This window comes from Lissotriton helveticus, chromosome 5_1, assembly GCF_964261635.1.
Source record: "Lissotriton helveticus chromosome 5_1, aLisHel1.1, whole genome shotgun sequence".
Classification (NCBI taxonomy): Eukaryota; Metazoa; Chordata; class Amphibia; order Caudata; family Salamandridae; genus Lissotriton; species Lissotriton helveticus.
In genome coordinates, this window is record NC_136065.1 from 1337816797 (window position 1) to 1337830148 (window position 13352).

Sequence of the window (13352 nt, forward strand, 5' to 3'; positions counted from 1 at the left end):
AGAATAGGGTGGATGATGTGTTAAGTTGTGTGGGATTGGGTGTGATCCCTATGTCGGAACCAACCCGGCTGCAGGCCGCTAATGAGCGAGGGGCTGACACGGTCGACAATCCGTCCCAACTGGGTCCCCCACTTAACACCGGGCCTGCCCATATTCCACAAATAGGGGCAGTGGAGCGGGCTGGTCCTGCTGCCACCGTTGTCGTCGGAACCGGTGCCCTGGACGCTGGTTTACCCATGGCTACCCCGCAACCTCCTGCCGGAGTTCAGGGCAGCCTGCCACCTGATCCAGGATTGAGAATTCTCTCCTGGAATGTGGCAGGAATTGCGAACAAGGAAGGCTCTCCTGAATGGGATTCCCTGGTAGGTGGATGTGATATACTTCTCCTTCAGGAGACTTGGGCGAGGGTCGCTCAGACCAGGAGAGGGTTTGAAGTTTTTGAAATCCCTGCTAAATGGGCTGGGAGGGGGAGGCCATCTGGTGGCTTGGCAATCTGGATTGCGAGCCACATTGGGTGCCAGGCGGAGCAGGTCCGCACGTGCTCGCAGGACATCCAGTGTGTGCGGCTCACCTGGCCTGGCAAAACCTCGTGGGCCATTGTCAACGTCTACTCGCGTCCGGTGGCCTCGCCAAGTGAATCACCCACCCTAAATGATTTGGCTTCCTTCTTGGGCCAACTTCCGGGTGATTACAAGGTGGTACTTGGAGGAGACTTCAATTGCCACTTTGAACCTCTGGAAGGTTTACTCGATGGTGTCCTTACGGCCGAGGACGACCACTGGGGGGTTCCACCCTCTTCTTCTCCTCACCCTAAAGCCTGGTCCCCTCTAGCCTTACAACTCATGTCCCTTACACTGAATAGCGCGCTGAGGGCGTGTAATGGTCGTACCCCTTCCGATACCCCCTCGGTGTGTACTTTCAACAGGAGGGGCCATGAGTCGAGGCTAGATTACATCATGGTGGACATCACACTTTGGCCCAAAGTGTTGGACTTTAGGGTAATTAAGAGGTCAGACAGCGACCACAACGCCCTCTGCCTAAACATCTTGTGCCCTTTGCCCTTGACGGACTCATCCCCAGCTGGCCAAGGGGTCGACATGGGGGATTTGCTCCTTACCACAAACAGGCGCCGGGTTAAGTGGGGAAAGTTGGTGAGGTCGGAAGAGTCCATTAAGAAATTATATGAGCTGGCACTCCCAAGCTTTGTGGAGGTGGATGCTCTCCTGAACGATCCAAGAACCCCCGATTACCACGAGAAACTGGGAAATATTCACCAGGTTTTAGTGAGGGACTTGGCCGGGGTATTCCATCCGGAGGTCCCAATCCGAAAGAAAAGGACCCCTGTCCCCACCTGGTATACCCCAGATTGCAGGGCAGCAAAAGCTGAGCTCATTGCAGCCATAAAAGAGGGGTCAGACAAGGCTAAAGTCCGCGACTTAAGGAATCACCATAAATCAGTGCTGGCGGCTGCAAGGACCGAGTGGGACTGGAACCATTGGCAGGACCTACACGATGCCCTCAAAATCAGGGACTCCCGGAAATTCTGGGCCCTTGTAAATAATGGGTATGGGGAACTCAGCAAAGCGATTGAGTCTAATATAGCTCCCGCGGTCTGGGAGGCCCATTTTGGGGCTCTCTACCAAGACACTAGTTCCTGCCCGGCCGCAGAGCTGCAATTGCCCTTGGGCACTCAGGAGTTCGGAATGGAACTATCCCTGGGGGAAGTGGAGCTTGCCCTAGAACGTCTAGCAGCGGGGAAGGCGCCAGGCCTGGATAGGTTACCCGGGGATCTATTTAGGCACCACCCGGATATCTGGGGCCCATACCTTCTCGTTCTATTTAATGCCATTCTCGGAGGTATGGCGATCCCTGGGTCGTGGTTGGGGGCAGAGATTGTGCCCATCCACAAGAAGGGTTCTACTCTGCTCCCTTCCAATTACAGGCCTATAAGCCTGATAGATGTGCCCCAAAAGCTCTTCGCGCGCCTCATCTTGGACCATCTCCTAGACTGGGTCGAGGCCAATGACATCTTGAGCCCCCTTCAGGCTGGCTTCAGGAAGAACACGTCGACCATGGACCAAATCTTTCGCCTCCTTCTCCTGTATTGGAAGACGGTTACGTTAGAGGGAGGCCGATTGTACATGGTCTTCGTGGACCTGAGGTCAGCCTTTGACCTCGTCCCGAGGGGGAAGTTATGGGAGGTTTTGCAGAAGCTAGGAGTTCCCCCCCACCTCCTCAGAATCATTATTAGGCTGCATGAGAACAACTTTGCGGTAGTGAGGTGTGGGAGGGATGGCAAGCCCTCGGGTAAATTTCCGGTCCGCCGAGGTGTCAGACAGGGCTGTGTCTTGGCTCCGACACTGTTCTGTCTGTACATTAACAGCGTCATTCAACACCTTGACGCTGTTGGGGATAATGCCGCCCCGGTTTTGGCAGGAAGGAGGGTTCCGGCAATAATGTTTGCCGATGATACCCTCCTTCTTTCCAAAACCCCTATGGGGATCCAGAGGATCGTGGATGGTTTTGGTCACTTCTGTCGACAACATGGGTTGGAGGTGAACACGGAAAAAACTAAGTTCATGATCTTCAACCCTCCGACCAAGACCAGACCAAATCCAAAACTGGGGGAAATTAGTCTGGAAAGGGTTTCTACCTTTATATATCTGGGGGTCTCACTTCAAGAAAATCTCACATGGGATTCCCAGGTGGCAAGATCTAGGTTGAAACTCTCCCAGTTATCGGGCGCACTCCTGAGGGTATCCAACAAGTCCACCTTTAAGCCTGTCAGTCCGGCCCTGGAAATGTACAGGACCCAGGCGAAGGCAGCTGCCTTGTATGGCAGTGAGCTGTGGGGCCATAAAGCTGGGTCTGTCATGGCAGGGGTGGAAAACTGTTTCCTCAGACGTCTTCTTGCTCTCCCACAAGGCACACCACTCCTCCCCCTAAGACTTGACCTGGGCCTTCCGTCAATCGCAGAGGACCTGCGGTCGAAACCGGTGAAGTACTGGCATCGGTTATGGTCCACCGAGGAGCTGCATCACTATAGGCAGGACCTCATACACGTTATGAGGCTGGATGTTAATGGTAAGATCCCGTGGCTGGCACTCATTAAGTCGGAATGTTCCAGCCTGAATCTGCCAGACCTATGGGATGACCCAGCTCAGGGTTGTAGAAGGATTCCGCGCAAAACCCTGGCACAGCTCTACAAGAACAAAACCCTCGCTGATATGGACAATGCCTGTGACAGTGGCACCCTGACGGGACGTTTTTTAGTATCCAAAAATTCTTATGCTTTTGAACCTTTTATGGATTTTATCTATCCTCTTTTGGCGAGGAAATTGTTCCTGCAATGGAGGTTTGGCACGCTCCCTACTAAAGTCTTCACCTGTAAATGGTCGCCAGGGGGCGACAAGCTTTGCCCATGCTGTAAAGTTAAGGATGAAGATGATCTACACATAATGTTCTGTTGCCATGCTTATCGGAGCCCGAGGAGGCGCTGGCTAGCCCCTCTATGCCGGAATCTGGGCTTCAGTAACTACCTGCAGGCCTACAGGGTGATGAAAACTAATACCCTGGGCCACATTGTGTTTGCGGTTTCCAAATTCTTAATGGCAGCATGGATAATAAGGAAGAAAATGTCTGGTTAATCTTTTTTAGCTTGTCTTTTTTGTACACTGCAGGTCCAGTTGGTTTTTATTGTATATACTGTCTTTTATCTGTATGTTTTTTCATGCTTCTTTTATGGCCTATGTGGCCGAAATAAAGAATTTTGGGATATATTAATCATAATAAGGCACCGATCTACCATTCAGCATGCAGCTTGAATATAATGTAAATGGTAGTCTGTTTAAAGTCAAGTAGTATTCAAATTGTTTGTATTCACTAAATGTTCTGCATTGTAAATTAAGACTATGTGATTACAAATAAGCATGTTCTTAGTATTCTGTTAGTATTCAAGAAGTACCACTCACATATCAGTAGTCTTCATGCACTAGCCTTTCCGAAAAGAACACTATTGAACACTAAAATTGGCATAAAATAGTTTTCGAATGCTATAAAAAGACAGGTTAACCACTAAATGTAGTATTCAACTTCGGTAAGGGCTTTCCCACCTTAAAGCCAATGCTTGTGTGCTCTCTTTGATGTAAGCTTACAGCAGGGCCGGACTGGCTACCGGGCATTTTAGCATTCTGCAGAGCTGGGGGCTGATGTCACTGCAGTGGGGGCTAATTTCGTAGATGGAGACCTGCGTGTGCTTCGAAATCAACAATGCAAAACGAATTTCGTTTTGCACACGCAGGTCCCCATCAACGAAATCAGTCCCCAGCTCTGCAGAATGCTAAAATGCCCAGTAGCCAGTCCGGCCCTGGCTTACAGGCATGTGGCAAGCTACTTAAGTTTCAGTTTGGATTCTCCTTTCTCACCTACTCCAATCTTCACACAGACTGCACAAAGTTAAAGCTCTGAAAGTGTCTACACATAAAAGATTTTCCTTAGTTTTCAGGCCTACTTTCAGACTTCATTTAACATATATTCACAGTCAGTAATGGAGGATTCCACAAACGTTTCTGTCAGATAAACTGCTGTTTTTACTTCTTCTGTAATACGTGTACACATCGCTCACTTTGAATCAGTAGGTGGCAAGCAACTGCATTGCTCTTTGTAAAGGCAAATCTCATTACTTCTGCAGGTCACTTCTCCTTCTGCTTCAGACTCCTTCTCTGTATTGCACTAGGATACCAGAATCATGGTTTGTGTCTGATTCTGGGCCACTACTTTGTCTTTTGGGCTTGTGAGTATGCCAAATATTGTGCCATTGACAAAGATGTACGGTTTCTCAAAGTGGACCTTACTTGTATTGGCCAGAGAAGGATGAAATGACACCAAATACTGTCTATGGTGGAAAACATTTTGAATTGTGAGAATCACAATGTCATGATTGTGCACTGTGGATGAAATTATGTGGGTACAGTGACAGGGGTAGCTCTCTCAAGTCAAATTAAGGAAACCTTGTGAGAGATAATTAATCTCTTGCCCCGCACTGCCTGCGTCTATTCCAACTAATGCCAAAGGCAAAATTATCAGTGGTCCAATCAGTTTTTTTCAAACACTGAGAAATCTCTGAAGCTTGTCAATAAGGTGATTTTGCCATTTCTCCGATACTACGGCATGAGCTCCACATACCACAGTAACAGATACCTTTGCATGACTGGTATATTCAGAAGGGATGGAGTGCATGCCAGAGCAGGAGAATTTCCTACAGAACATAAAGGAATGTATCTAGTTTTACCTATAAGCGTGTACAAAACACAATTAACACAGAGTCTCTTGTCGGATCTTTCCCATTTTCTCTGTTATGTGTTAGTTCCATTTAAATCAATTTTGTAGGCATTTTTTGGTAAATGTTGTCCATTTTCTTGAGGTAATGCCCTTCCTGGTACCCTGGAGGTATAATGGTACCTACATTACTCAAAAGAAAAAAAAATGAGTCACACTCCTGACTAAGTAGCTGGGGACAGGGCCTAACCTATTAGCAGGCCTTGCACTCAATCCCACACACCCAACTCCCCCACAGTCACAAATCTGCTACCCTTTATGTTCCCACCTGCAGTGCACAGCAGGAGATTTGCACCGGATGCACACCCACAGGCGGCCAACTCCCCGTTTTCAGGGTCTTCACCATTGCAAAGCTGAGGATTGGCCATACAGCCTGATCTCTACCCAATACCTGTGGGTGACCTACACCACTCTGCACACAACCTTTGTTTAGTGTTCAGAGAACAGGCCCTGCTCACAACCTCTGCAGGCAGCCAAACCCCTGCTGTACTTGGCCTTTGGCCCCTCGGCGGGTGGTCACCCCACTGTTCACACCCACATGCGCAGAGGTGGGGGTTAGCCGCTGGTCCTTGCTCTGGCTTCCCACTACATGCGGCCTGCCTTCCCCCACGCTTGTCAGTGGTCTTTGCCCCTGCACAGCAGCGGAAAAGGCTGCTGTGCCTGGCCAGAGCGCTGTGCTCAACCCTCCGCTGCATATGGCCAGTTCCCCACTAGGAGAAAAAGCTCCCTCGGCCCATTAGAGAGCCATGTTTTTTTAACTATATCAATGGACTCTTGTGGTACCAACTATTCAGATATACCTATTTTTAACCCCTTCATGGCCACAATGAATACCATTTTAAACAAAAAATTCTCAAACATCATTTAATGAAAACTGGATAACGTTTAAACTTTCTGCCAAATTTGGTATAATCCTATTCAGCCTATTTTATGGTAGCTGCAACATAATTCTCTTACAGGGATTAGCATGAGAAATCAATGTTTTTGGGAACTCCACCTTTTTCTTTGACCCTACTTGATTGGGCACCGTAAACTTTCCCGGGAGGAGCTGAAGTGGACGAACTTAAGTTTTAGAAAGTTTCAGAAAGATTCATCAGACAGCAACAAAGTTAGTAGCGAAGCTAAAAACACTCTTCCTACGGAAACTCTGGTCTAACTATAACTACACAGTGGCAATGTATATGTAGGTAAGCCATCGTATTGAATGTTTGTGAGTGGTTTCAGGTCTTAGAATTCACAGGCAAGAGGTCTTACTGAAAACCATTTCCCATATTGGACAGCCACTAAATTGATTTGCAGGATATTTAGCTTCCCTACACAAATACAAAAGATAAGCACAGTTTTTCATCTTTCTTTCAGTGGTGAAAATCACCCCAAAAAAATACAAATGATTTCACAATGACAGTGCTGCTCTTAGACCACTAATAAGCACACTTGACAAACTCATCCTTGCAGGCCAATCCTTGATGCAAGCATCTACTAGTGAATCCTCCCCAGTGTCTGAAAATAAACATTGCAAATGCAGAACCCTGTCAGCAAACAGTTACCCTGTCCCACACTGCACTTTATTTTCTTTGTTTATATGTGTTAAACCTACTCTATAGATTCAATCTACTACAAAAGAAATAGCATGGTTGTTCTATTGCTCCGACACTAAAGTACCATCTAGTCACTCTCAACTCATATCTAGTGCTCTGAGGGAAGAGAAGTGGCCACTCTCACTCCCAATTTCTGACGAGGAAATTCCTCAAATGTAAGTTACACAATTAACCCTGAGCAACTCATATATCAAAAATGTCAGTAAATATGGTAATATTCCTTCTTCTTTGATTCTTTCTTCATCTGGTAATAGCCAATTTGGATTACTGCTCTGCTGTCAAAAGAATTGCAACAGTTTAGATTTACTTTCAACGCTTAGATTGGCAACATGGGAGACATCTGCTGTCTCAAAATCTGTTAAAAATGAACTCAATCGATCACTGGCTACCGATGATGAATGCTGGCCATAAGAGAGAGAACTCTACATGGCTATTGGATGTGTTAAAATTGCCCCAGAAATTCTGGGAATACCAGATGACATATATATATATATATTTTAAAGTTGCACACACAAAATGAAAACGGGTAATCTCTCTCTCTCTCTCTCTCTCTATATATATATATATATATATATATATATATATATATATATATATATATATATATATATATATATATATTGTGTGGAATCCTGAAATAAATATAAGATAACATCTACAAAATAATAGTGTTTTATTATCAGTATCTGTCCATTGTGTGTCCCATTAACAGCCACTGGGCGTATCTGATTGGTTGGATGCCAGAGCTGGATGGAGGTGACAATCAATAAGTTGTGACTGCAAACCTGGCGGCTTTGGATTGTGAACACCACCATTTGTCCTTAATGTTAATTAAGGACAATTTGTCCTTAAAGGTTATTTTTAGGATTAGCAAACATTACTTACTTTTTATTTTCACCAGCTTGTTTTTGGTAATCAGGAGTTTACTTTCTTAAAGCACTATGGGCTAGATGTAGGTAATAGCAAATTACCGAATGGTAAATACCGAATTTTACCGATTCGGTATTTACTAATCGGTAATTGCTATGTAGGAAAACAAATTCGGTAAAAATACCGAATCGGTAATTACCGATTCGGTAATTACCGAATCAGTATTTGCCATTGATTCCTATGGGCCTCGAAGCCCATAGGATTCAATAGCAAATACCGATTTGGTAATTACCGAATCGGTAAAATTACCGATTTTACAAGGGGGACAGGGTGTAACTTTGACACCATGTTGCACCCCTGTCTCTGGCTTGTGTACCATGTGACACACGTAATGCCCTTAGGGCATGTATGTGTGCCACATGGCACAGGTGTACATGCACAGATGTGCATGTACACAGAAATTCGTAGTTTACCACCCAATAGTATTGGGTAGTAAATAACGAATTTCTAAGGGCCTGTGGCACTGTAAACTGTGCCACCTACATATTAAATTACAGAATCAGTATATTTACCGATTCGGTATTTTACCGAATCGGTATATTTACCGATTCGGAATTTTACCGAATCGGTAAATTTACCGAATCGGTAAATATACCGATTCTGTAATTTTCTAGCCCCCTACATTACAATACCCAAATACCGGTTGGTAACGGCCGAAATCGGCCGTTACAGACCGGTATTTGGGCTCCTACATCTGGCCCCTTATCTCTCATTAAATGTTCACTCTACCCATCCACCCAATGTTGGTCTTACCCTTCAGCATGACGTGATATTTCCATGATATATAGAATTGGCTTGCATCATGATTTAGTAAGGAAGTGGATGACGAATGCTTTTATAACTGTTCGATGCTTTGAATATCTGTGAATTGACTTCTTTGGTGATTTACTAACTAACCGTGGAATTAACATGGATATTTGTTTCTCTACTCAGCGCCAATGCGTACAGTATGCACTGAAAGCGCGCCCTCTGCGGCGCTACATTCCCAAGAATCCGCATCAGTACAAGGTCTGGTACTTAGTCACGTCGTCCTACTTTGAGTATCTCATGTTTGCCTTGATCATGATGAACACCATCTGCCTAGCTATGCAGGTAAGGAATCCGACACTGCAAGAATGATTTCCACTAAAGCTGCTGACACCATGAGTAAATAAAAATGCAACCCCAAAGTCACTGGCATAACAAAAGTCCCTGCGGTGTGGTGCAGCCCTGTAGGACCAGGGGGCCCCCTGTGCATGGGCGGCAGCTAAGATCTTCTGACTGGGTCTGGAGGGTGTGCCAGGTGCAAGGGTGGTGGGGGAGCGCTCAAGTTTTGTTATGCCACTATACAAACTGTGCTCAAGCTCACCACCCAGGATGCTTGCATAATTTCTCAGTATCATGCTAACAACCTAATGTCACAGCTAGATCAGGACAGGACCACAGATCAAAAGCTCCAACGATGACCAGTTTAGATCCCAGACTGAGGTAGCACCCAAATTCCAGATTCAAGCTATTAGTTGTGTTCATATCCTGGTGGGTCTGGGCCAAAGACAGTGCCCCACATTTCTCCCCCTTAAATGCTGATCTCTTTTTCTGGAAGAAAGTGAGATGTAAGTATGGATAGGATCCTGACTCTGAAGTAGTGGCTGCCCAGTCAGAGAAAGAGAGAGTAAAGTTTATTTGCGTAACATAGACCAATAGGTCCTGCAGCATTGTCTCACCCCTCACAATGACTTGCACTGCCCCCGGTTCAGAGAGGAACCAATCTACAGGTGCCAGGAGATAGACTAGGCTGAAAAGCCCAGAGTAAGTAATTACACAGATGCCTAGTGTCATTCTGGTCCTACTATCCTAAATCATTACGCAGGTGCAGACGTCACTGGATCTTGTGCAGGTTTCCCATTTAGATGTATACATATGTTATTACCTGAGATTAGTTCTTGAAGGCCTGGATGGGTCTACGCCCCCAGAAAGAGCTTTCCTGTTTTTGTTTTATAACTGTACCCCCATGCTTGCACATTTCCCCAAAAAGATATATACATCACATGGGTCGCTGCACACTGCCATCACCCACCCTCAGACATGGGAATCCCGCTCGTCATCCCTCTCACATTGCATACTGCTCCACATGTGGTGCCACGTATAGGGACAAGGGACTGCTCGCTCCCTGGTGGCCCTCGCTCTACTTAGGGGTCAGGATTCCACAAAGGGCTACACATAATTTCTCTCTGTTTGGACATAGTGGCCGCACACTAAGATATAAGCAACACACATGAAACAGCAACTTGACATGAGCGACAATAGCATAGGGACTGCTTGATTTGGATAAAAAACAAATTACAGACAAACAGTGACTCTCAGAACTGCCCCTGCCACTCACAGAACAAGATGATTGAACGCAATTGTAAAACTGGTGCATGAGGAGCCCTTAGATAGCTTTGTAGCATAGGTGTCCCCTCTGGGTCCACTGCAAGCCTTTGGTGTGGGCATTCACATCCATGATGTCTCTTCACGTAAGCCCTTTTTTTTCTCCTCCCTTCCTTGCAGCACTATGGCCAGTCTCCCGAGGTCGACCACATCTCTGATATCCTGAATGTAGTATTCACTGTTCTCTTCACTGTGGAAATGGTGCTGAAGCTCACAGCTTTTAAAGCCAAGGTGAGTCCTCAAGTCTGAAAGAGTCAAGTGTGGTTGACGCGTGCAGTAGGAGCTGAGAAGTGAGCAATCCCTGGTTCTGCCACTAGAGGTGCTCACTTCCTCAATGGTAACATTTCTATTGGTGCTATTGCATTGATGCAGTGCACATGGATAAACAGATGTGTGTCTCTATGGTAATGCTGTGCCCTGCAGAGAACCCAGTTTTAAATCTGGATGTGACCGAGGTTGTTATTTATTAATATGGGGGGAAGGGTTGAGGGAAGTGGTATCGTTCTTGCGCCTCTTGATAGTCATTTCAAAGTGCTAACTTGGAAAAACTGCACGTCTAACAACATGCGGCGGCAGCCCCTTGGCAAGGTAGCTATACATTTAATTCCAGGGATCTTGAATGGGTTCATGCAAATGACAGCATACGTATTGTAGTTAGGGTGATTTTTGAATCCAGGATTCCGGGAGCATTTCAAACTGCAGAGGTCAAAATTATTTTATCCCAAGAAACCATGTCAGTCCAATTAGATCACCTATTGCCAGGATGTTCATTTCTCAAACAACGTGTACAAGTCATTAGCACAGGCTGCTATCGAGACAAATGTAGGCACCCTTAGCATACTGTCATAAATAGAATGCTCCGCTTTTATTTTTTAAGAAGTAATGATGTTTTGTGCTACCACTCACTCTTAACAATATATGTCCCTTACCCTTAGGCAATGTGTTTCGGTTACTCAGTGATAGTGAAAAGTGCACGTTCTAACTGAATTGTTGTAAATTACATGGCATTTATGCCCTCTGCTTCACATCCACAGTGCAAAGGCTGTAGAGGTCACATCTTTGCACTGTGGGCCAGGGACAGCCCCGGTGCTCACTCCAGGTTTTGCCATGGGTCACAAATTCGGCTGTTATGAGGCACTAAAACTGGGATAAATGTTGGTTTTAAGTCACATTTTAACATATAAAGGGTATTCTGGATAAGAGTAAGTGGTGAGATCCATGCATGTCACATTCCCATGGATTCCACTGAATCTCTAGTTTTCAAAAATGCCAAGTGGTTGTAGGGTTCCCTGATTACCTGTAGACCCAGGACGCGACCACTGCTGCCACTTTCTTAGGATTTTACTGAGATCTTTTTCTCTTCCCGATCACTCTTTGCCTGGTTACTGCTTGATCAAATGAAGTGTGGATATGGAAATTTGATCTTTTTCTGATTGGAAAATGTCGGGTCATACATGTGCATAATGTGTAACTTTTGTAGCCATCATGTGACATTTGTATAGGATTCTGTGTAGGAAAATGTCATGAGATCCAGGCAAGCCACGCCACCCTGCATTACCTGCACCTATAGTGTATTAAAAAGGAATCAGCCTAGTGTTTCCCTGGGTGCTGGCCAACCCCGGGCCCCAGTGTTGAAGCTGCACCATCAATATGAGTTGTGCAAATCATGCTAGGCATAGTCACAGTTGTGGCCATTTCCTGCTTGGCAAAATAGGCTCACACACACATGCGGGATACTTTATTTTTTTAGGTTAGGTGGGGATGCTGGATGACCAGACTCTTGTTTGACAAAAAATCTCGATTTTTATGTAGCATATATTTTGAGAAATTGTGTGTTTTACCCAATTTTTCGTCAAAACTGTTCGTAAGGTAAATAAGGAACAGAGCCCAGCGGCTTGATTCGTCCTGGGCCACAATTCATTAACTCCTCCAGGAGGCAAAAGTGAAGACAAAAAAAGTCCCACTCACATGCAGATTCCACTTCAATTGGTTTCTTTATTTTCGAATACAAAGTGTTTCATTATATTCTCTCATTAGAACATCTCAACGATTCTGCACAAATCCTGCCAACACGTGTTTCGGGGACCTACCCCTTCCTCAGGGCTGAGAGTGAAGAGAAGAAACACAATACATTTGTAGAAAAACCTAAAAGTTGAATGCATTGCAACTGTTGGAGTTATATACAAACAGAAATCAGAGAATGTTAGAAAGGTGGTTCCTGGGGAGGCAGAAGATGTCTGACTGACCACCCCGAGTTCCACCTCTCCGTATGGAAGTGGGCCGAGCGCCGTCAAGAGGCCACCTGCGGGAGGCTCCTCTCTTAGAATCGTACAGCAGAGCAATCACACCACTACAAAGGGACACCACACAAGAGGATAACTTCTTAGAATCTTTATCAGCAATAACTATGGGTGCCTTCGGCACTATGTACATACGGATCGGGGGATCCTTAAAGGCTCGGTAACAGGGGAAAAAGGGGGGTAGCGGGACAGTCTTGGTACGGGGATACCCTGCGCACAGCCCTCAATCCTCAAGCTGGGGGGTTCCGCAAGGTCGAGCCGCGGCAGCGCCAGCAGGCTCCGAAGATGGTTTCAGCGAGGTTGGGCCGCGGCAGCGCCAGCAGGCTCCGGAGGTGGTTTCAGCTAGGTTGGGCCGCGGCAGCGCCAGAAGGCTCCGAAGATGGTTTCAGTGAGGTTGGGCCGCGGCAGCGCCAGCAGGCTCCGAAGATGGTTTCAGCGAGGTTGGGCCGCGGCAGCGCCAGCAGGCTCCGAAGGTGCAGGGTTCAGAGTAGTGAGTTCTTCTTAGGGTCAGCCGCGACAACGTCAGCAGGGCTCTCGACTCCAGGATACAACTACTGACCCATTCCAGAGCTGCCCCAGATATAGATCTGGAGTCCTTTGATGTCCGGACCCTCGCGCCTGGGGGTCAGAGGGGCCAGGATGAGAGTGTCCAGACACCCAGCAGGGGGGTGGAGCCAGCGCCCAGGGAGGCCGGAGGGCGATCGAAACCAGGCGTCCGGGGACGGCTGGAGGGCCATCGAAACTCCCCGCCTCCTTGATCCGGCAAGTGGCTGTTTTA

General features: G+C 46.5%; 1 protein-coding gene across 2 annotated transcripts in view; it reads left to right on the forward strand.

The window, feature by feature from the left end:
* CACNA1S (calcium voltage-gated channel subunit alpha1 S) overlaps positions 1-13352 on the forward strand; it is a 488710-nt gene that overhangs the window by 328336 nt on the left and 147022 nt on the right. For both annotated transcript variants that reach the window (XM_078644201.1, XM_078644202.1), the window contains exons 26-27: positions 8799-8957; positions 10395-10505. In XM_078644201.1, the coding sequence (XP_078500327.1) occupies positions 8799-8957; positions 10395-10505 (270 nt within the window). The remainder of the gene's footprint in view (positions 1-8798; positions 8958-10394; positions 10506-13352) is intronic.